This window comes from Lepeophtheirus salmonis, chromosome 6 (genome assembly GCF_016086655.4).
Source record: "Lepeophtheirus salmonis chromosome 6, UVic_Lsal_1.4, whole genome shotgun sequence".
NCBI classification, from domain to species: domain Eukaryota; kingdom Metazoa; phylum Arthropoda; class Copepoda; order Siphonostomatoida; family Caligidae; genus Lepeophtheirus; species Lepeophtheirus salmonis.
Window position 1 is genome coordinate 20270944 of NC_052136.2, and position 26024 is coordinate 20296967.

Sequence of the window (26024 nt, forward strand, 5' to 3'; positions counted from 1 at the left end):
CGTCAGCTATTTTAAGTTGCGTCTAGTCTTTGTTTGTCATTAGACTTCGTCATCATTTGTTAGGTTTTGTCTTCGTCAGAGTTTTGTCTGCATAATGATATTGTCTTCGTTAGACATAATTTGTTTTGTGATATTTATCTTTTATTTTGTCTTCGTCAAAGTTTCGTCTTGGTCAAAATTTTGTCTTTGTCGTGATTTTTGTCAGATTTTTGTCTTCGTCAAAATTTTGTCTTTGTCAGAGTTTTTCTCCATTGGAAACTATTTTTCTAGTTTGATTTATACTTTCTTACTAATAAATAACGTTTGAAAAATAGGGGTTGAAGTAAAAAAATATGTCAATATGGCCTGGAGTAGGTTTATAACCCACAACCAAATCATTGTAATTGGAAAAGGAAACCCTTATTCGAGACTATTTCTTCCCACAGTTCGTGCAATATACCACTTAATGGGCTCATTCACTGTTTTTCAATATGGCATGCCAAGTATAAGCAAATTTTTTACTTATATTATCCATTTGTTTAAATTGTTAAATTTAAGGATTTTTTATTATAAATTTGTTATCGTCATTCTGGCAAATTATGCAGCAAAGCAAAAAATTTAAAACCAAATTTTTTGCAAAAAAAATTAATTCTCTGTGTGTAGCTATGGATTTTTGAAATTTTTTCAAAAATTTTAATATTTGAAATTTAATTTAATGTAAATGGATTTTTGAAATTTTTTCCAAAAAATTTACTTTTTGGATTTTTTCAATAAATTCCAACAAACAAACCTCCCTCAAAATATAATCATGTTGACCCCCGGATCAGCATCAAGAATATAGAAGGTTCAGGCTTTGAAAAGTTTAAGAACCAAATATAATTTTTTGAAGTTAAAAAGTAAAATATTCAAAATCCGTTAAATTTTAGTCCAGGTTGTGTGAATCATTCATGAATCTGTGAGAGAGAAAAAAATTACTTTTCAGACATTCTCATTTCTTTGTATTTGCTGTCGTAATAGGCAAATATTTACGTATTTAATTTGTTTGGTGTTCTATAAGTTTTTAAATATTTAAAATTGAGTGCACTTTCTTTTAAGACGTAATGATTTTACAAAAAAGTGTACAAACAATAGAAATATCAGTGCCAGTGATTTGAAAAACTTTAGAAGAAATATTCATTGCATTTGTTAACCTGCTTATTATGAATTAACATGCAGTTTATACAACAACCCTTTACATACAAATTAATTGACTTTCCTAGTTCACCATCTTCAAGTGTCTAATTTAAAAAAAAAAAATACGAATATCAAAATTTCATTCGAATTCATTATTGTTATATTCGTGACTTTTTCTTCAGATTCCCCCCCTAAAAAAATTTAATAAAAAAAAGTAGAAAAGGTATTAAGAGTCTATTTACTTAAAATAAGGATACCTAATGTTTACTCATTACCAAATATTCTCTAGTTAGTAGATCAAAATTTTATGTGGGCTTAATAACAATATTGCAAAACACCTGGGACTTCAATGAATTAAATACGTAAATACAACATGCTGCAAAATTAGTTTATTTAGTGAATGTGTTACTGTATAGGGTATATTAAGTAAAAAATATTTTTGTAATATTAGATATGTTCAAAAAGATGATTTATTGAAATTATTACATTTGATGTTGAAAAGTATATATAAATAAGTTTTTTGTTTACGTCTACTTTGAACAAACTAATTATATTTATATGAAATATATAACCGTGTTATATGTGTTGTATATATGTTATGTGTTGCAGAGTCCATGAGCTGGGGTGTATTATAGGATATTTAAAGGGTTTCTGGATGATCAGAGAAGCCGTGGAAGTGGGTAATGATCCACCTTTTGGACCAGTGGTTCACTTGTACAATCTTAGTTGTATTATAATATCTTAGAAGGCGTCCTTGAAGCTCAGGGAAGTGGTGGGTAATGATCCACTTTTTAGACCAGTGGTTCACTTTTACAACCGGGATGTAATATAATATATTAGATGGGGATATCTTGATACTAAGGATAGTGATGGAGATAGGTTTTGATCCTTCTGAGGGACCAGCTGCCCACCTGCACAACCTGTTGGCTGAAGTACATTTGAATTGAGTCTCTCAATTAAAATATAGCTGAGTATCTAATTGTATCATAATCAAATTATTGATAAACGATCAAATTGTTTAGCATTTAATTGTTTAATAATCAAAATATCCACAATCATTTCATTTGACAATGTAAATGAAGTTAAAATGACAATTGACCATTATATTAGAATTTTTTTAGGGTGCCCGGGCATTTTTCACTATGCCCCCTCTGATAAAAAATTTACGCATTGCCGGTGACACATACATACATACCCAATACACAGACACTTAATTATTAATTTAATTTAATACGTTTTAAGAAAAGTCTTGTGTTATGACTTTGTTTTAAAGATGATGGGGGCATGTTGCACAATCCTCAGCATTACATTGATATTTTTTGGGTTCGTAATCTTAAGTCGTTAGTTTTTGTCGGAGTTTCGTCAGTGGCATTATATAATATTCGCCAGACATCGTCATTGTTTCATCGTAGTTATCTTTTATTTCGTCTTCGTCCGAGTTTTGTCTTCGTCATGATTTTTGTTAGATGTTTGTCTTCGTCTCGTCTTCGTCATGAAAAAAAAAATCCTTAACAAAATGATTTCATCTCGTCAGGCTTGAAAAAGTTAACACTGCTCTCTTCATACTAAAAAAGACGTTCAGAGGCTCATCAGTGATAAGAGATCGAGAATCACTCATCTGGAATCACATTTAAGATTTTTTTTTTAATTTCATAATATTACTTTTTGTGTTGTTTGTTAAAAACCTTAGATTAAGATTTGAAAGAAAAATAACTGACTGCTAAAAAAAACATTTTTGTTTTTTAACACATGTCGGCCTTAATTACCCAACATAACTCATTATTGGAAAAGAAAAAAAAACATATATTCTAATTATTTAATATGATGTATGTATTTTAAAATAATAGCTTATTTATTTATAATGTGTTTTTTTTAATATGTGGTTATATTTTATCCACATCATTTATTATCTTTCACCTCCCTTCTTGACGTTTTTCTTTTAAAAGGAATTCATCATTAAGTCCTAAAACTAAATTTGTAATAAATTTGAACTATAAATGAATTGTACATTTTATTTATTGAACAGTTTAATGCAGACCCAGAAGAAGAGGGGGCTCCAGACACCTACATCTTTACCAATAATTCTATTGAGTTCAATGAGGAGCTTCTAGACCTATGGCAACCCGTGGAGCTGGAGTTGGTTGGAAAACTATGGCTTCCTGACTCGGAGATCCTGCGATTAAAGAGTTTTCATAGCCTTTCAGTCTTGGATCGACTACAGGTAAATTAGTTTAGATTTTATTTTGTTTAAAAGTTCATTTAAATTCCTTTTTGTCAGATTGAATATTTTATTAAATTTATTTAGAAGTTACTTTTACAAAAACTATTTTATTTTATTATGAAAAAAAAAAAAAAAACATTTATGCTGATTGTTAATTGAAAAACTTTCATAAATTGAAAGTCTAAAAATCTACGATACTTTTACGTAAAAAGACAAGCTAGTTATACGATTTATAAGAGTGTTACTCTTTAAATAGTCTTATATTTGAGTGTTACTCTATTTCTTCTGAAATATTTATTTTCTAGTAAATTTCGACTTTACTTGAAATCGAAACGTTCCAGTATCTAATTTCCATTATCACTCAAAGGGACAGTAAAGACTGTGATATACTTTTTTTTTTGTTAAAAGAAAAGTTGATGCATTAAAACGGATAAATCTCATTACATTCATATGTGGGAATTCTCAAAAACTCGAACTCGAAAATTTTAAATCGAATCGAGCTCTATATTTATCTATTATCACTATAAACAGTTAGGTAGTTAGCCCTATTTGTTATTAAAAAAATATTTTTTCCTGTATGTAGATTTTTTTTTCTGTATTTTCTTCCATAAGCATCTGACAGATAATATCTTTAAATATTTTAGACATTTTATATATATAAAAGATATTGACGAGATAATACCATTAATTAAGTTTTTTATATAAATCTCTAAATTAATCTATTTTATGTATCAGTAAAAAATCGTGAGGGAAAAGTGGCAAGGAAAAATGGTAAAAAAAAAGATTTTTGACAAGAAGAAAATGCAAAATTATTTTAAGAATCTTCCTAGTTGTTTGACTTGTCACAGCTAACCGGTTCTTTTTCTGAGACATCCTAGATCATAACAAAGTAGAAATTTTGCCGGATATTATGCTAGTGCTTGTTCGTCAATCCTTGACTCATGCCCAATACGAATATATCATGTTTAATGATAATTGATGACGAAGAGTTAAGTTATTAGTACTTCTTCCATTTGAATCACTGTCATGTTTGTTTTCATTTATCTCCTTATAGATTATATTGGTGTTTGGTATTATTTTAGTTCAAAAGAATTTTGCCATTTTTTCCACATTGTCGATTTTTCTTCTTTTTTTTTCCTGCCATTTTTTTTTTCTAAAATCATGGGGCCAATAACTTATTTCATCTGTCAATAACCTTTCTTAACATGGTTTTGAGAGATTACATTTATTAATATACTTTAGTATACCGGGTCGTGCAAAATTATTTACCGATGATATAAATATACTTTGTAGGAGGTTTTGTGGCAACCAATCTGATTGTTTCGTATTTTTACTGTTAAAATAAACCAAAATCCTACCTGTGAGAGTGTAACAATTTCCACACGTGAGACCATGTCCAATCAGGAAACAAAGAGGATCGAAATTGCAGCCCTCCTCCGAGCGGAAGGGCCTCATAACAACATTAAGGAACAGGTTGGGGCCTCGTTGAAGACAATTTACAACGTTTCCAATTGCTCGGAGGCTGGGGGTGATCTCAAGCATTCCCCTGGGGCTGGCAGGAAGCCCATTGTCTCAACAAGGTAAGTAAAGGCAGTGTTCAAGAGGACTCCCAACAGGTCCATTGCCGACATGGCCAGAAAGATGGGAACGTCGACATCAACTGTTTCAAGGGCATTGAAAAGTGCTGGAGGAAAGTCCCTGAGGCGTACTGAACGTCAGCGAGAAGTCAGACTTGAGCGTGCCAAGAAAATCTTGAATGATATCAAGAGCTCATTTGGACGCATCATCATTTTTTCAGATGAGAAAACTTTTTCAGTCGATCCTGTTTTCAACAGGCAAAATGACCGTGTTGTGAGCTTTGGAGATCCAACAGGAAGGCCATGAAGCCGGTATGGTTCCCCACTGGCTCAGATTAACATCGGAGGATTATGTGAAGATTCTGGCGTCCAAGGTCCTTCCGTGGATCAATTCCATAGTCGGCAACTCTCCTTGGATTTTTCAACAAGATGGAGTCAAATGGTGGCTACATTGATTAAATTTGATCACAAACTATTTTATTATTCTAAAAATGTATGAATAAATTGTTTCTCAAGTCATTCAAATGTCATTATTGTCCGCAATATGTTCTGAACAAAAATCGGTAAATAATTCTGCACGGCCCGGTAGCATGATTTTAATGATATGATATGGATGATTTTAAACATTTGTAACTTGTCAACACAAAAACCAACTAGAAGGATTTTTCTCGAAATTTAGTTTGGGTTACATTTGTATACTTCTATAAATTATCATTTATTTATATCAACAAATTTTTCTGATTAATTCTTTTTTTTAATACCTTTATTCATATAGAAAGTAATTTATAAGAATTATTTGATATTTTCTGGTGAAGTTGTATTTGAAGAAATATAGTTAAATATTTTAGTTCAATATTCTTTCACCAGATTAATGCTTACAAACGAAAATATTTTTAAATCTGATTTAAAAATATTAGTATATTTTAAACAAAATATGTATAAAACATTAACTTAATAAAATTCAACAGTGTAGAACAAAAAACCATACTTCAATCTCAGCATATAAATAAATAACAAACAACCCACTATAATATCAAAATGTATTAATAATAACAAAATCTTATTTTGACTAAGATCTAGCTTGTTTCTTGAAGCTCATTCTAAAAAGTTTCAGTATCCTCTACAACGTCAAAAAATGTATACTTGAGTTTGATGGATGATCTCTAATAGTATCAGAGGACAGGTCTCAAGCACCATCAATCGTCTTAGGAATCTTCATTTCAAAATTTACGTACCTTCCAACCATTGATATTATAATTGCAAAAGTTTCTTTCGTAACTACGGGTTATCTTATAGTTAGATTCATTGTAAGGTTTTTACAGGCACCAAAAATTAAATTTAAAGTAGCAAATATTCGATGCCACAACAAATTAAACTTGTTATTTTCTAGGCTGTAACAGGGGAAAATGATGTCTTTTAAATCAAATAAACATTTTAAAATTTAGTTAATATTATCAGGTATAAAACTCATCCCAGAAATTTGATTACAATGCCCACAATTGACTGGAGGATGTCTATGGAATATTTAGCTTTATGTATTTACCCAATAAGTTGTAAAAGATTATATTGTGTATTTTTATATTTTTGTTCGATATTCTTATTATGTTAATACAGTTCATTTCTAAAATGTATGTATAAAAGCCTTATATTTCGCACCATATACTAAATGAAATTAACCTTATTATCATGTTAATTTTTACTTTAAAAAAATATATAATTTATTTTGTTAAAACATGGTTAAAAAACTTAAAGTTTCTTTCTTTAGTTGACTTTTTTTCAATCTAATAAATAACGATTTTTAGTTATATAATTATTGATATTTTTCTTAATATAGGGACTTTGGATGACACTACGCCATGGTATTCTCTTTGTTCTAGCTACAAGGATACGATTTATGTGCCCAATGAACTATGCAAAGTTTCCAATGGATACACAAACCTGTAAATTTCAGGTAAATATCCTTATTTTTCCACTGTTGAAAAAATCTTGTGAGGTCTTGTTTTTTTTTTTTGGAGGTTTTTTTTTCTTCAATAGATATTAACTTTTAAAATTACACGTTGTTATTTGTTGTTTATACTAGTATTGAATTTGTAAAAACAAACATTAATTTTTTAACTTATCTTTTCAATTTTGTTTAAAAATAAAATATTTACCTTAAGCAATAAGTCCAGGAAATTTTGGAAAAAGTGGCAAACCCTATAAAATTAACATTTTTTTAAATGTGTCTAATAATTATTTTACTAGATATCTATTGAAGATAACAATTTTAAATCTGCGACTAAAATAGTGGATATATAGAGTTAAAAAAAAGAGGAATATATAAATACTTAGTTATCTTAATTAAAATATATATTCATCGAAAAAATGTTAGACACGTTCCAAAAAATAATATAATTATTTTTATATGTATTTTATAACATATATTTATTTCATTTTTTAACAAATTTAATCAGCTTTGAGGGATAGGTAAATATTAATATGTTGCAATGAAATTTCACTACTATTTAAGAATAATTTAAACACTAGTCTGCCCCTAATATATGCTACCTATAAAATGCGTTAAATCTACAAATACCTATACATTATCGAAGAAAAAATAGCTAAAATATAATTTTCCTTATTGTTAAATAATATTAAGATGATTTTCAAAATAGACCAACTGTTACTTGTATTTAATGGATAATTATACTATGTATTACATGTTATAAAACGTTTTAAGTCTCTTATTTACCATATAAATCGACAAACTAAAAAGGGACAAAAAAAAAGAAAAAAAAAAAGGAGGACTTTGTGTGCTAAAAATAGAGCAACACTTTTAAATGAGTATTAATTTTATTAATTTCGCTAAACAGATGTATTTAACTAAAAATATAAATTAAATAACATTATATAATTTAAAAGAATTTTCAAGAATAGAGCCTTAAGCCATATTATATTTTCCAGTCTGGATCTTAAAGCCTTGACAAAAAATATTAGCAAGGGAAGACCAGATTTTATGATTACTGATTAAGATAAGCCTTTGAAGCTGCAATGTTGAAATGGAGGGATAAAGTATTTAGCAAGAAGCTTTTTTACTGTGAGCGGAGCCTATGGGAAATATAAATATATGAGGAGGCTCTTTTTTAATTTGAATTTAATTTAAAAATGTATAATTTCTCAGGGACCCCTATTTTTATTTTTAAGTGAATGGAATGCCTCTTTCTAAAATCAGAACAGAAATAGTTTCCGCTTGGCTCTACAGATGTAAGTCCATTTTGATTAGGTTCAGAGACATATTATTTTGAAAAAAAATAGCTGTAAAAAAAAAGGTTTGATTGTATGACTTTAATTCACGACCTGATTTAAGAAAGGACAAAATGTGTAAGAATATTCTCTTGGGCACTCACCATTCTAAGATGATGCCTAAATATTTCATGAACACACTTTGCAATTAAGCTTCATGTACCTATCCGATCCCGATTTGTTCTTCTTCAAAAAGAGCCAACATCACAAATATTTTCTGTTTGATTATTTTTATTTACCTGATTGTCTGTGATAAATAATATATATAATTATATAGCTAAATATTTCCTTAGTTTTTTTCTTCTTTCTCATACAATACATTTGTCTACACCTGACCCTTACCAGTGTTCTGATTGCTTATCTACAGGATCCAAATTTAATAAAATTGATTAGTTGGGAAGAATAAGTAACTCCTTCCTAACTGATAATTTGTTTTTAATTCCCCTTTTCAAGGGAAAGGTTGGAATAAATAATGAAAGTTTTTAATATCTCCGGTAGAGGTGTCAACGATCAGACCGTTTGAAATGAAAGTTCATCTGTCAAACCATTTCACCATTAACGATCAAGGACCTTGACCGTCTTCAAACTGTTATTTTGTAAAAGCCATATTTAATCAAGATTAATTTCGTTTTGGTCATCAAATACAATTAAAACATCTTGTTTGATATAATATATATATATAACATAAAGCAAAAGCTTATTTGTCAGATCTCGATAAAAAAAGAAGTATCTGCTGTTGTAGTTGTAGGAGGGATACATAATTCGAAATTTGTACTAGGAGCGGCACATTTAAAAAAAAATACAAGTTTTATGCATACATTTCTAGATTCTTTAAATCTTGTGATCCTAAATCTCCCCATTCCTTACTAAGTTCGTGTGTAAAAGATTTTATCTCTTTAAAGAATGATTTATGCTCTAATGTAATGTTATTAATGACAGTTGAGGGCTGTTGGCCTACTGTGGGAGATTTATTGTATATAACCACTCTTCAGACCATCAGTTAAATTTAAAAATCATCATTGACAACTCTAATCTCCGTCTATGCTACGAGTAACTTCTTGATCGTTGCACATATATATATGTAACTTGGATGTTCTGTACAAAGATCTCTCTCCTGAATAAAGGATACATCTACAACAATGAAAGAGAATGACTTTAAATGCTAATTTATTTTGAAACTTACTTACTTTCTCTTTTTTAAGGGAGAGGTTGAATGATGCTCTTTCTTTTTCGTTACTATTGATTTTCATTAATGAAAAACGCATTTATTTAAGAGCTGAAAGATTCTACATAAATAAATAAAAAAAGATAAAAACTGATCATATATATTTCTACATTTTTATTTTAACGTTACCAATAAGATATACTTCATCAAAGAAATGTACGTGCTTTTAAGAAATAATGTAAACAATTTACTCATTGATGAAAGAAAAACAAAAGAAGTTCGTAAAAAAACCAAAACATATTTTATATGAAACATGAGATATAAATGTACTTTAATTAGTAAAGTCTCGTTTTGACGTTGATACTGACATAATAATAGTTCACAATCTACATATTTTATCTTTTTTTCATTTCAAGAAGGTTGAGTGAGGACATGGGAAGTTTATCTCGAATGGAATACAAAAACTATATTTTTATTTTTGTACTTTTTACTTGCCATCTCCTGCTCCTTACTACATGATACTATTTTTACAAAGAAGAATTTTCATGTAACGTCAGCATTCTTGATTTGGGCCATCTAACAATCAAATTTTATAAGGGTAAAAATATTTTTTATCAAGATAAAGAAAAATAATGAACTAACCCCGTGTTTTTAGGCTGTTAAACTGGAACTTAAATATTGACTGTCTATCACATATCATGTATCTTTCTACATGTTCTACAATTGCTTAAGATATCAAAATGACATCCCTTATTTCTTTAATACCAAATAGATAAAAAAAAACTATTTTTTGGATTAAGCTGTATTGGTATGAATTTCTACCATTTTCATTTATTTCACCAAATAATATGTAGGGCTTTAAATAAAGGCATAACACACATTACCATATAAATCAACTAGAAAGTCAATTTACATCACTTATGTTATTGATTTTTTGAAGGGATATGTCAACATGACATATTGCGCACCGAGGTGGTACGCAACTGCCGTAGTCCTAGTGTCAAAAATAAGTTATTACAGTATTAAGGATTTCTCTTTACATAGGGTAGAGAATAAACTAACTTTTCATTTCGTTTCTTGACCCTAATTGATTTAATTCAATATTGAATCTAGAAGTAACTTTACTTTATTGGAATTTTTACCCTCATTAAATTTTGTTCCATTTAAATACCCTTTTTTTCTTGGTTATCAATTTGTAATCAATATAGGTGTTTACTCTTTTTTATATTTTGAAAACTATTTGATGAAGTTCCATCAAGATTTCTTAGAAATTTATCAACTTTGTCGTGTTAAAATATCAAATTATAAGTCACAAAGGAGCAATTTGTGAAATGTTCTTTATCAACAACTCTTATAAGTACATATACAATTTTCAGCTGTTCATTAATCTTATTGAATAAAATTATAGGACATTCTAAAAGTCGATTTGTTAACCTGAAATTGTATCTTCTTAAGGAGCAAATTTTTATCTATTTTCCTTTTAACAGAAAAAATGTATTAGTTTCTTACTTTTTAGACCAAACATTCAACTAAAACTCATTCCTTTCTTCGTGACAAGTTTGCAAAAAAATATGCATAACGAAGGACAATTTTTGGCTTCATGGTAGGAAATTAGAATTTGCATGGCAATATTTAATTAAGATACATCAATATCATACATTTAGCATTGAAAAATTCAAGCAGTATATTATTTTAAAAATAAGTTTTGAATTTTTAACTCAGAAGTATTAAGAGTAGCTTATAAATATCATGGCCCAGTTAAAATCCCCGGGGATGTATTTCCCCTCTATCTAAGCTCCTGGAAGATTATATGCGATGAAAATCTCTTATATTCTTTAAACTGTACATATTAAAATCCGCAGTTTGCGGTCAGCAAATTGTTCTCTTTTGTTTCTATCTCCAAGAGTAAATGCAATCTCCAACCTTTGGAGTATTAAAAAAACTGTATGCCTTTATAATCTAATTTCTATATTCATGCTTCATCAATAGATTAATCATTTGTTTTACTTTTTAATAATTTAATAAAAACTATTGCAGATTTATATTAGCTTTTTTTTCTATTTCTAATTGTCATATTTATTTGCCCATCATAGCTTGTATTTGAGTATAAACTGAGAAATTCCATATTATGATCAGTGTACCAAATCCAACCTATGAATAAAAGATATTTTGTTCCGCCTCTTAAATCACAATTGACATTATAGTCGCTAAGTCGAATAGTTACGTGAATAGAAAGTATTCTAAGTAAATTAAATGCAAGAGCGGTGATAGACAAGGCAACCTTTATTTATACTTTTTTGGGATGAAATGTTTAATTTAAAGAGGATGAGACTTGCAACGATCAGAATCCCTTTGACTTATCCCTGCTAAGAAATATAAAATATTCAATATCTAATATTTTGAAGATAAATCTGTTTTAAGCTTTTTTAGGCATCCTATCTCCAGACGGATTAAGATCACGGTCGATCCTGATCTTAATCCGTCTGAGAATAACGTAACAGAGATTACGTTTTTGAGATTTTATATATTAATATATTGGCATGCTCGGGAAAAACTCCATAAACCTGTCAAGGAGAGGAAGGAAAATGATTTTTACAATATGAACCAGAATTATTCATTGTGTTCTCAACTAAGACTAAGATTTTGTACTAGGACGAATAATATCTCGTTAGAGTATAATATAGATATAAAATCGCATATTTTATGTTTTTTTTTTGCATAATCTTTGAAAATGAACTATCAGTACCGGATCGAAAGAGGGGGGTCATGGAAACCCTCTTTCAGTATACGGATCTACCTCAGGAAAGTTATTTATATTACAGAAATGTTTTGATTGAATTACTGTTGTTACAGGGACGACTTTAATTTTACATGTTCTTTAGTCCTTTATTGCAATTACCAAGATTGGGCATAATATTGTTGGGGTGAACACAAATAAAAGAATAACTAATATACATAATATATATATTCTATAAAATCGCCATATCTCTTTACTATGATGGGAGTTTCATTTTCTATAATAATATGAACTCGACCTCTACAACCATCTCGCTCGCATTTCCAATAAGTCTTGTGAGATGTTTTATATGCTACTCTGTAGATGTGGTTGCTGTCATCCAAAAGCTTTAGACCGCCTCTTCTCGTTTGTATAAGGTATAACATATCTCTTACTCGACTTGTAAATATTAACTAACCCGATTTTTCGGTTATCATTAATAATGTATTTGAAATATACTCCATTTTAGGGTGGTTCCTATAGCAAATATTGAATTTGTGAGCTCTGAAGCAAATAATGGACTACCTTAAATTGAAGTACTTTACACAGTTATAATTTTACTATACCAATTAAATAATTGGTTAGATAGTGGAAGTAGAATAGCTGAATCCCTTACTACTGAAAATAAAAAAGTAAAGAAAAACCATGTTTTGATTGTAGATTTCCATAATATCCCATCAGAGGTAAACGTCAGTTATACAATAAGCAAGTCAAAATGCTCCAAAAATTCATCTGACGATGATAAGGAAAATGAAGAAACTTTAATAATAGTTGATGAATGAAAAGATAATAACTACACCTGCATAAGTATTACTTTTGCAATTGTAGAGCAATGAAAATGAAACCAAGGTTTATTACAAAAGTATCCATCTTATTCATGAAGACTCTTACAGCAACAATTTTTAGCTCCGTGTCTCCGACTATTGATAATTTAATTACTCCGACTAGTAGAGTTAAACACCTTTGATCAGAAATATTCGAATCCAACTCCACACCTCTGACTAAGTCTTCGAACATTTTTTTTTTTTTCATAACGCTAATTGTATTTGAACGATTTTATAACTGGATTGTAGAATTTAATAAAAACAAACATTTAAAAATAAATCATTTTATTAATCAAAAAAACTTTATTCGAGTAGAAAAAAGTAAATAAAAATCTATACATTTTCTTAGTAGGAGTCCAATGTAAACAATGCAATTACATTTCAAGACCTAACGATGCAATGAAAAGATGAGTTTGTATTTAAATCCTACATGACACATTTTATGAAAGTTGTTAGTTCTAAACCAATTTTAAAACTATATTGATTGTCCGAAATAGGCGAAGAAAGAGGAGAGAAAAATTAATTGCGTTGTCTCAGGGAGCCCACGTTGGGGTGAGCACTCTTGTTGGGACTTTTTATTCAAGCCACCGATGTAGGAGTTGAGAGGCTCTACAATTAATCTGTGGCTTGACACGCCCTTCTCCCCTGCTGGATGAAGACGAACAGGTCGTACGCAGAAGCCAGTTACTTAGTTTTGTCTATGAGAAGCACGTCCTTGGGGTCCTACGCAAGCCACCTGTCGTCCATGTGATACCTTGGCTTCCATGGAGATGTTCTCGTCCTAAAAGATACACAGCCTGTTTGAGCGTCAAGAAGAGGTACAAGGACTTACTGGACTAATGCTTCTTATAGCCTCCATAAGCCCTGCTCCAGCTTTAACACCTAGAAATTGTTCAACTGGATCGTTGTAGAGGCACTGTGGACCAGTCCTATTCATTGATCTGATCACTCATAGAGATCTATTTGTTCACTAAGAAGGTCATGATGCAATTTCTAATACCAGATCTGTTGTGCTCCTTATTGGTGGAAGTCCTTCCCGAAAAGCCTACCATCAGCAAGCTTCTGCGCGATATGATAAATTAAGACTTCATCTCATGATTATTTGTTTGTTTATTATCTTCTTTTCTCTCATCAGAAGTATAACGGTTTTTAAAGAAATCGGTTCGAACTCTTTATAAAAAGGTGCAATATTGATGTTTGATATGTTCTATTTTAAAATATATTAAAATTGAATTAAATTTTAGAGTAATGAATGCAAAGATGCATTACAATTGACTTCAATTGGGGGAGACTAATTTTAAATCTTAAATTATATGTGCTAGATGCATTTATGCTATAATATATGTATGAGGGCGAAACTTCCCCGTGCAGAACTTCCCAGGTCAAAACTGCCTGGGGCGTAACATCCTAGACCCATAATTTTTGACTTTTTCCTGCCTCTAAAATATTCATTTATGCTTACAATTAGTAAAATAATGCACATAACTGTATCTCATTACAAAATAATTCCATACAACCATGCATTGCATATTTATTAAATATTTTATGAGAAAATTAAAATCTAAACTAAAAAGAGTCAATCAAAATCTATTTTTACTTATTTATTTTGACAGAAAATATTTTGAAGTTGAAATATAATTGTGCTTCAGTTTTAGTTCAAATACGAGTAAAATGCAAACTAAAAAAATATTTGTTTCCAAATAAGATTTTACTTGATTTATGTAAGATTAGACCAATATTTAGGAATTGTATTCAAGGTAACTTAATAAATATTGTATTTTCGAACCCTGGAATGCAGTTTATCAATTGTTTTTACTTTCAGTTTTTATCAACATACTTATTTAATATCGAAATTGTACTCTAAAAACGAATTCACAAAACAAAATCCTAAAAATGAATAAACAGATTGACATCATCACCTATGTGTCCTATATTATTGATTTTTATGTATGTATAGAACATGAATTGGAGCAAGAATCCTTAGTAATCACGTTTTGATTTAATGTCTTGATAATATAATATATAAATAAATTTTGAAAATAGAAAAACATCGATTCATCTTCACTATTTTTTTTTCAATATTACTTATGATCCAATATGCTTATGTATATTAGGGTGATACTGATGCTTCGATCTTATTTAAAAAAAAAACCTTTTTACCTCAAGTCTAACATCCATTAGGTAAGAGTTGACATTTGGAATACGAGTAGATATGAGAAAAAACTATAGAAACTATTTTTAAATTAAAAATCTGACCTTAAAATAATGCCTTAATAAACCTCGTTACATTAATTGTATCATGCAAAAACAGGCCCAAAATTATTTTCCAGTTAGCCACGTATGTCAATCACACAAAATATCCTTTATTTATAAAGTCCTCCCAGACTATCATTGTCATACTATTTCTTTACAATTTTTAAAATGAATTAAATATATCTATTTCATAACATTAAAGTATACAGAGTTTTTTATTCGATACTAGTAATATTTTATCAAAAGCGTAGCTATGCATTTCTATTGGTGTATAATAGCAAATAGAAATGTATAGCTACGCTTTTGATAAAATATTACTAGTATCGAATAAAATACTCTGTATACTTGATTGTTATGTAATAGATATATTTAATTCATTTTAAAAATGGTAAATAATAAAATGGGCAATATGTATATATAGGATATACAACGAGGGATCAAGAAGATACTGTATTCCCGTCCTTTTGGAAACGGAGCATAAGTGTAGTATTTATAACTATCAAAAATTAAAGGACTATAGGGGAAGAGCAGTCAAGAGAAAAATAAACAATTCAATCTAAAACACAGGGAAAAATATGTTTCTAACGTAGTCTCCTTCACTCCCACTCCCCCACTGCCTGCGCGCCTAGCTGGTGGAACATGTAATAGCTTCTAATTTTATACCAATCAGAATTGAGAACTACTAAACTATACCTTCCTTGTCTTGAGTGTCCACTATTTGCCTAGAGTCCTTTATCAAAAATAATAAATTATGCAATAGGCATGATGTATCAAGGGAGACAACTGACAACAAAATACAGATAGGGTGTATTTGGGTTAGTGAGGTGACATTGTGAGCATTAAATAAAGAGGAGGAACATATCATGTATAAATTGCACACAGTCAAAGAAATAAATATTAACATTTTTGAAACTCTAATCCATTTTTGTAATAATAAATAGTAGCCCTTCTACAAAATGGTACAAATATTTTCAAGCATTGTATTTTAGTCCAAAATAAAAATAAGGTTTTAAAAAAAGATTTTTCGTATTCCTTGCTCTTTTTTTAACTAAGCATATCTTGCTTATTATTAATCACATCAGATTATACTATAAGGATTTGCAAAGGTGTGAGTGTATACTATAAAAGCTTTTTATACAGTATTGTGGAGGTTGTTTTTTTTTTTTTTTTTGCTTTTTTCTGCTCATTTCTACCTTCTACTTTGAACAACTTGAGCGTTTGAATTTTACGAAACAGAAGCGGAAGCATTGGTGAATAGGAGACAACAAAACTCCATCGAGACAACGCCAAGCCACACAGATCCTTGATGACGCACCAGAAGCTCTAGGAGCTCAGATGGGAAGTTTATATGTATCCACTCTATAGTCCAGACCTGATACCAAGTTCCTGTCTATGACCAACGTGCTTGGGTGTAAAAATTTGACCTCAATGGAGGCTGGTGAAAATTGGTTGTCCAAGTTTTTTACCAATAGGGACAAGGACTTCTACGATAGGGGGATTATGAAGTTGGATTCTCGTTGGGAACACGTTATTGAACAGAACAGGGCATACTTGGTTTAAATCAAATTATTGTAACACTTCTTATAAGGCATTGAAATAAAGCGAATAATAAGAAATCACCCTTTCCCCAATCTATTATTTAGCTAAAACATATAATTAACTACATCCTTAACACACTAATGCGATTTATATATGTAGTTTTTCGTCACTTTTACCAAATTGGCATTGGTTAAAGTTAAATATTAATACATACCAAAAAATATTAAGAATTACCCTTCAAAATGTAGGAATTTTGTAGACATCAGTCTCATCCTAATTTAAATACGAGATATTCCTACGTGATGAACGATCAAAAAGTATTAAAAGCATTTTTTATGTTTTACCAGTTGTTTTTTTTTCTTTTTACAAGTATATTCTTATTATGTGATGTTACAATTATAATCAAAAAAGAAGGGGAAGCAATATTGTCTTTATGTACTCCGAGTACGCCCCTCATAAATGCAATATTAAACAACAACATAATGAAACGTTCCATGCTCATTTTTATCTTGACATTCTCAATGTACGACTAACTTTCAAATCCTTTTTTTTTTTTTCTTCTTTTAAAACTTTTAAAAAATGAAGAAGATATAAAAACGTCAAGAAAGCTGTTTTTATTGGAAGTGCCTGTCAAAGTCTTTATTTATATTTTTCATCCAGCTTATTTAAATGCACAATACTCGAGTTTAAATTCATCATATGTATGTGATATATGTTGTACTTATATTAGTTTTATTTTAATATCAACACGATTCATGATGAAAAATTTATGATGAATGATTTTTGACAAAAATACGCAGTAACTTCTTCAAATGATATTGGAAAATAACTTATCCTCTAGGTAAATACTTCAAAAATATCCCATTTTATGAGGAAATGACAACTTCACTGAAGTATGTAAAGCTCCTTATATTTTGAAATGAATGTGTCAAAACTAGGGGTTCTCTCCTGGAATTTATCGGGGCTTTGCACATACGAAAAATTCTTGTGGAGTCTTGTGTTTACTTATATTATAATATAACGTTCGTTAATGTTAATTGTTCAATCGAAAGTATAATATCTATTAAAAATTCATTTGAGATACATTTTTGAATGATTTACAATACAGTGCTATTGGTGTGCATTTGCATAAAATTATCCTCAACAAAGCATCTACAACTAACTATTGTTTTAACCGTATTAATATTTTCATACATTTGGATATCTTTTTGCTTAAAAATAAATAACAAATATGTTGATATGTGCACTTAAGAAAGAAACCGTGAGATCGTGGAGGCTAGCTAAGAAATTTGATGACCTTTTCTTTGTAGGAATAATTTTTTATCTTAGTTTATTTAAAATGTTTGGTAAAGGGATATGTCGTCATTGACAAAACGGTTTTTTAGTAACAGCAAGTACAGATTTCAATACTAATTTTATACAATTTTGCTTTAAATGCGTCAGTATCATAGCCATTTTTTAGCCAAATATTTTAGATCTAATCAATTTTAGTTATTTTAATTTAACTATATTAGGGCTTTTTTTTTCTTACGAAAAGGCTCCCGTCTCATTGAATCTGTCATAAAGCAAAGAAATTAGATCTTGTCGGACTTCAAGGTCTAAATATTAACATAAGTACAAATTGCATTTTATCATTATTCAAAGATATTTTTTATGACAGCCAAAGTATATTAGACTTATATACATTAATACATAAGCCCTAATGGAATGCATACTTAATGCATTGATGTCGCAAAATAGTATATTAAGCCAAAGACAATCAATTCAAATTTACTTTCTATTATGAATTTCATAGTGAATGTTTGTAGCTTTTAATAATTAAATGTAGATAAGATTTTCGTCAATTAATCATTTATTGAAGAAAAAACCCCATCAAGCTTCTAATAATGAGAGTATTATTCTTTAAGTAATTATGTCACTAACATTTAAATTTTGCAGTTTACTTAATTTATGGCTGTTGATTTTTATTACTCTGGTTCCATATTCACTATTTAGTGTCGTAATCCCTAGGAGTCCGGGTGGATGGTTTTCAATATCTTTTCACCAGAAATAATAATCTGCCAATTAATAGTGAGCCACTCCAGTCATTTTCTCCCCCCTCCCTTTGATTGGTTTGATCAAGTATGACCTACAACCTCAACAGTGTGTTTTATTTTCTGAAGCTGTTATCATAATTCTGTCATTCTTGAGGAGATAACATGTAAGTGTAACCACGAGTGTGTATGTTCATGAATGACAGGGAGGAACGTTGATGATATGATGGGAGATATAAGTTTAAGTCCCTGTTGGACACGGGTTAAAGGATAAACAACTGAGAAATTCCTGTATATGTCCTTACTTGATACAGAGTTGAACTTGTGTTTATTTCCATTATCTCATATTTACTTACAGCTAATCTACACTTCTCTTCTCCCAATTATTTTTTATATTGTCAGGGTTACCATCTTTTTTTTTTGGTTTCTTTACATTACATTTTACATTGTATAAAATTTACAACACTATCCGTCTATATATATATAATTTTTTTTTTTTTCGTACAATGTTTATGGCGTTGATTTTTTTAAATGATGCATACATAACATTTATTAAAGTATGTTCATGAATAAAAGACACTTAAAAAAGAGTCCTGAATTGGGGATAACCCTTTTTGGCTATTAAGGTTTTGTTTTTTATAAGCCAAAAAGCTTATCTTTTATCTTAATGATGAAAGAACAAAAAAACTTCTTAAATAGTAAAAAAATAACTTTATAAAATACTGTTGTTAAACACTTTTGACATGAGTTAATAAAAATTAAAAGACAAACAAGTCAAAACGACACTAAAAATCATTTTTCGTGTCTTTTTTTTATATTACCTTTCTTTCAATTTTCTATAATTGAATATTTTTTATCATAATTAATTGAAAAGATAAACAAAAATCAAACAAGGATGATTTTTCTATAGTCTTCTGTTTCGAAACGCCTGTTATGTAACTATAATTTAAATGTCTGAAAGAGATTAAAAATTCCAATTAACTACCATTTTCGAAAACAGAGAGTTCTTTTAAAAGAATGCATTTTTAATTTATTGGAATAAATTATATAAATGTATTTTTTATCAAGACAAATTGAATTTTGTTTGAGAGTGAATATTCCTACTATTAAAGGAACAATAAAATTAGGAAGAGAGACGAAGTTGGCTAACTGCTACATATTTTTTTTTCTTTTTTTGAAAATAAATTAAAAGGGTGATTAATCGTTAGTATTTTTTAGTAGGCAATTTTGTTGATGTTGGTAACCTAAGCAGTGTTTTTTATTTACAAAGCTGTTGTCATTATTCTTTAATTCTGGAAAAGAATAGATTTGGTTGGAGCTATAAGTCTAAATCCTTGATTGACCCAGAGTATAATTTATGATCAACAAGGGAGTAATAATTTTCCATGTCCTAGCTTGATATGCAGTTGGACTTGTTTTTTATTTACGTCCTATTGTAGTTGTTTGAAGCTAATATAATAAAACAGCAACACAGCTAAACTGTTTTCTTCAATTATTTCTAAAAGTGGAACGACTCTTCATATCATAGTAGGATTACGTTCACAGTTTAACCAGATGAATGCAAGTTGTCAACAAAAAAACAAGCCAGTGTTGTTGTTTTTTTCAATTTTAGACTATATCATTAGTATTCTTAAATAAATTATCGTCCACTTATATCAAAAAATTAATTGCAATTAATGGCAAAAATGGATAGATTTTATTTGAAAGACCACATCAGGATCAAGTTAATTCTCATAAATCAAATAAAGGCTCTGGTTTAATTTTTTGGTTATCTCAACTTATTCCAGACATTTGAGTACAAGGGCTATAGTTGCTATATAAGTATTTTATATAAAAAAATCTATTCGACAATGATTCTTTTCTTGATTTTTGCTCAAAATAGTTTTTGTGCTAACCCACTACATATGTTTTTCGATTTTAAAAACAATGCCATTTTTACTGTATAAAAAAGCAAAAAAGATCAAGTAATTCGTCATTGACTAATTAATCAATTAGTTTTTTCCAAATTATTTTTTTCTAGAATGATTATATATATATATGCACAACCAATTATAATTTAAACCCTACCAGTCGACAAACATAACTCTAATTTTAGAAAATGAGATAAATAAATTTGAAAGGTATAAAAAAATACTTTGGAAATATAAATGTTACGTAGATACAATTGTACATAAAAAGTTTGAATAAACTTTAAAATATATACAAGGTGTTAATATAAAATTGGCATATTTTTCAAAACTCTTTAAATTGTCATTTAAGCTACATTTTAGGCAAATATACTTAAAAATGGTCTTAAATTGTACATATGAATGTTGTAAAATAACTTTTTTTGATGTATCTGCCTCCAGCATCAATAATGGCCTATGTCTGGGATCGGAAGGAGGAGCAGGCGTTGACGAGGTAGTTCCTTGGGATATTGGTCATTGTTTCCTTGATGGAGGCAAATCCATAGCATGATGTGTTCGATTTATTTTACATTCAACGAGCCCCAGACAAAGTAATCCATGCTTGAGGCCGTAGTTCCTTCCAAATAAAGTCATATCAGTATTCACTCAGCCACTTTTGTGATTTGTATGACATATGAGAAAGGTACGAAGTCTTGTTGATAGACCCAAGGCCTATCTTTTGAGACTTGAAATCTTCAATTTGTTGTAACAAAAGTAATTTTCATGGCGTAAATTCTTTATATGTGGAGCAGCTGTCGGCTGTGGCTATGATGCCCAAAACCTCACTAAAGTCAATTGATACAACAACGTTTCTGCCATTAAAAAAAGAAGAGACGCCGTCAGACAGATGTATCATAACAAAATATCCGGCCCTGCAAGCATCGATTTGATCTTACCATTGTAGTTATTTATTGGTAAAAGTAGGTTTCCGTTTTAATATATGTATTCATCATAGTAAGCATATTAAAATGATACATTGATTTTGTTTTCAAGTTCATGCATTAAATGTTTAAGCAAATAGAGGGTTAGATAATATTGTTTAAAACATGAAGGTAAATTATTTACTACTGAAAACATTCAATTATAAATATTTTGTAAAGAAATAATAATTTGTGAACTTTAAAAAAAATATTTTATTACATCATCATTTTGGGGTTTGCATATGTTTTCTCAGTTATTATGTGTACATATTAAAACATATACATACATTATAGGTGAAGTTTTATTCACGCATGGTTTAAGCCAACACTTTCTTTTCAATCGAACTTTCTGCTTCATTTACCATTTTATATTTGTGTTAAAGTTTTTTTCTTTGTTGTTTGATGTAATATTTATTCTTGCATTTTGAAATCAGGGCTTTCCAATTTGATTTGATTATTGATCCATCTCACATCGGAATGTTATTAGAAGTTCAATCATCATAAAGATAAGATTTGAATATACTGTACAAATTATTATAAATGCAAAAAAAAAAAAAAAAATTTTTTTTTTGAATTAAAACACTTACTACAATGCTATCCTTTTGTTATCTCCCAACTTTTCTTTCCAAAAAGAGAAAGGAGAGATCAATCACTTCTTAGTCAATTTCCCTCAATCAATAGACTACTAATTAAAACCAATTGGGAATTGTTCACATTTAAATGCAAGTTTAACCAATCGGCGTTTAGTACACTATTAAGGGGTAAGAAAATTAGTACCCTTAAAACATAAACATTGTACATTGTCATGTTGGTTCGATAATAACGTTATGAATTACTAGTGTTAGATTCGAGTCAATATTTTCGAATTCGATTGATTTCCAGTTATTGAGTTCTGTGTTGAGTCAAATTCTTGATAGGAATAAGGGCAATATACCAATTTTCGAGTTCGGTTGAGTTCGTATTTTGATAATTTCCATTTACATATCCTTCTTCATGTTTCATCAATTATTCTTTTAATAATAAAGAAGTGTATTTATTTTTTTCTGTCCTTTTGAGCGATACTTGAAATATGAGTAATCATTGCTAGTTCAAGTTATGATTATTCGACTTCAAGTAAAATTGAATTTTACAAAAAATACAATAAGTCCTATTGTTATTACTCATGTTGTGTTCCTACCTAAAGATACTATCAATATATTAATATTCAGTCTCCTGGACAACCCAACGGGCAAAAGGAATATAAAAGAGGTGACTCCAAGAGGTATAGTTTAAATAGAGTATATCATATAGATGCACTTCAAATACACGGACTAAAATACATTAGAGCTAAAATAAAGAGAAATTACCCGACCCACTGGTAAAAAGAGAGTGACCATGTCAAAATGTATAAACTTGAATATTTAAAATATTAAAAGGTACACAAGGATAACTAATATATAAAATGATTGACAAGACACTACAACTCATATAAATATTATTATCAGGAATATCCTCTTCCACAGCTTTAATGTATATTTGTTATTATAAACAAAAGCTAAAAAAATTGAGTAATGAAAGATGGAAATCGAGCTGTAAATCGTCTTGAAAGATGAACAAGTTCTCCAAAGACGATGTGTGATCTTTGTAAAATAAAAACGTCAAAAAATTCATAATCTTATTTTAGTCAAAAATAAAAGTTTGAGTATCTGGTGCGGCCTTCAAAATGGCGCCCCTGCCAAGCAGCAAACCTGATTTTGTTTTAATTTTCGTAGAACATGTATCAATATATCCAAAATTCAGTGTGGGATCTTAATCGGATCACTACCAACAAGGGCATTATTTAGAGTATATAGAGCTGCTTTTATAGCATATTGGTATTATTGTTCTATATTTAAACTCGTATTATATATAAATTACAAATAAATTTTTGTTGATTAATAAAATAAAACAGGATTCTTATTTAAGTATAATATAATTGAAAATTTATGTATTTTATAAAATAACAATATGATTGAGTCAATCATTTTCATTTTAAACTTAAATTATAAAACAAATTCAACTTTTGACTCCTCTGATTCACTATACTCTTAGTGATCGGTCTAATTCGGAAATAAATGAATCAAGTTTTTGTGTACCATAAATGGTTTTTGCAAAACCAAACCTTTCTTTTACAATAGTCTTTTCATAATCTTTGTCTGTCCAAAAATATACCTTCATATTTTTCATATTATCCCGTGCATATTCGAATAAATCATTCGGCTTTGTAATTTGATTTTTATAAGGACGTCGGAGGCTCTCTTTCTTAGCTTCTCTTTTAATAGTGCGACCTACACCCTTACCATGACTTGTGGCAAAGAAATGCCACTCAGCAGACAATTGAAAGTCCTCTTGGTGGAACATGAGGTTCAAGAAGGCTTTGTACATTTGTAGGAATCCCAAGTACAAAAGTAGCACGAAGGTAATGCAGGATTGCATACAATAGATGCAACAACATGACGCTATGTTTGATAAGTTGTTATTTCGCCCATTCTCGATCCTATGATCAAAAGTTTACTGTTTTGATGAAAAGTGCAAACAAATACAGAGTGTGTACCACTAGTACCAGCAAGAACGCATTCTGCTGGTCGAAGGGAAGCGAATTTTGAAAATCCAATGCTCAAATTTGGGCTTGTATCTTTAAATCTCTGATGAAGTTCTCTTAAATTGTTCAGAATTAATCGCTTTCCTATGTATTTATTGCCAGTAGGCTCTCGTATTACAGCATAATCTTTTTTACCAGGTAACACTCTACTTGAATCATCAGAACTATAAAATTCGACCACTTTGTTTATTAAATCAGATGCCAGTGGCTTGCCCTCCTTTAGATTAGAATATCACAACATGCCTCTTTCATCGAGTAATTTCTTTGCCTGAACTGCTATTCGTTGTAAGCAATTGAAATTCTGCATCATTAATCTGATGCTCATAATCTTGGCGAAAATTGTTAAAATCTGAATTTTCTATTTATTACTTGAAAGTTCATAGTTTTCTTTTATGCCTTTAATCACTTCAGGCATGCCGTATTCCTCACATAATGGAACATTCTATCTATTTTCTTTAGGAGAACCAATGACTAAGTCCAGTTTTCTTTTTACAGATTCCTGTCCTTTTTTTTGCTTTGTTGATGAATAGTTTTTTGATTTATCAGCTTTTTGTTGGTCAAATGGACTTTTCCCTAAAAGAGTCAGCGACTGATTTAAAGTATCCATTTCAATATTTTTCTCCGATATTTCATCCTCAGTAAATATGTTATCACTTTCTGCTGCTATTGGAGAAACACTGATTTCTGTTTCTGTTGGTGAAATAGGAGAATCTGTTTTATTGAGTGTTTTCCTGCATCCACTGCAAGGTCTATCACCTGCATTTAATAACGAAGAAAACTGCACTAAAAGGGGCTTCGAAACATCCCGAAGATCTGTTCCGTAATACTTCTTTTTGTGTGCTTTTATAAGATCTGGACAATAATTACGAGTATCCTTTTTATTTGTAGATACCATTTTATCAACTGGTTCTATCAATTTTAAGCCTAACTTAATAGTTTTCTTCAAAATGCACGCATAATACATTTCGATGTTCCAATTATTTAATACGCAATAAAACTATGTGGAGATTTAAAGTACTTTGAGTACGTAATTTCTGTGTTATGAATACTAACTTATTGACTTTATCAATATCATTGTGTTATTTTTATTGTTATTTTATAAAATATATAAAATTTCAATCATATTATACTTAAATAAAATCCTATTTTATTTTATTAATTAACAGAAAAAATGTATATTATATATAATACGAGTTTTAGAACAATCATACTAATATGCTATAAAAGCGGCTTTATATACTCTAAATAATGCTCTTGTTGGAAGTGATCCCATTAATATCCCACTCTGAATTTTGGATATGTTTGAAAACATATATTGATACATGTTCTACAAAAATTAAAACAAAATCGGGGTTGCTACTTGACAGGGCGCTATTTGAAGGCTGCACCAGAGTCCCAAAATTTTATTTTTGATTAAAACAAGATTATGATTGAATATAAGTTAAAGTTTGTATTCTTGTGCATCTTTTGGCGTAATTTATGTTGGAATCGAGCCACTATGAGCAGAATTATGTCCTTCTAAACTACACAGGTCAATCGCATCAGGCCCAACTTTGAGCGGGCCTAGAACGGCCAAGATGAGTCACAGAACCCTAATATTTCACACACTCTCTTATTTCATAGAGAAAAGCCAGCTCACCAAAAATTATCAAAATCGGCGATGTTCATGCCGTGAGGGTGTGTACACTTGACGTGGAATGACCCTACTACATTTAT

General features: G+C 29.6%; 1 protein-coding gene and 1 long non-coding RNA gene across 2 annotated transcripts in view; one reads left to right on the top strand and one right to left on the bottom strand.

Moving 5' to 3' along the window:
* Nucleotides 1-26024, top strand: part of LOC121120403 (gamma-aminobutyric acid receptor subunit pi) — an 83390-nt gene that overhangs the window by 40394 nt on the left and 16972 nt on the right. Inside the window, exons 3-4 of the mRNA XM_040715269.2 lie at nt 3179-3373; nt 6785-6901. Coding sequence (XP_040571203.1) covers nt 3179-3373; nt 6785-6901 — 312 coding nt within the window. The remainder of the gene's footprint in view (nt 1-3178; nt 3374-6784; nt 6902-26024) is intronic.
* LOC121120404 (uncharacterized) lies at nt 18714-24474 on the bottom strand. Its single transcript, XR_005865046.2, has 4 exons — nt 22525-24474; nt 22276-22439; nt 21976-22210; nt 18714-21640 (listed from the first exon to the last, which is right to left on the bottom strand). It is a non-coding gene; the product is annotated as an uncharacterized lncRNA (long non-coding RNA).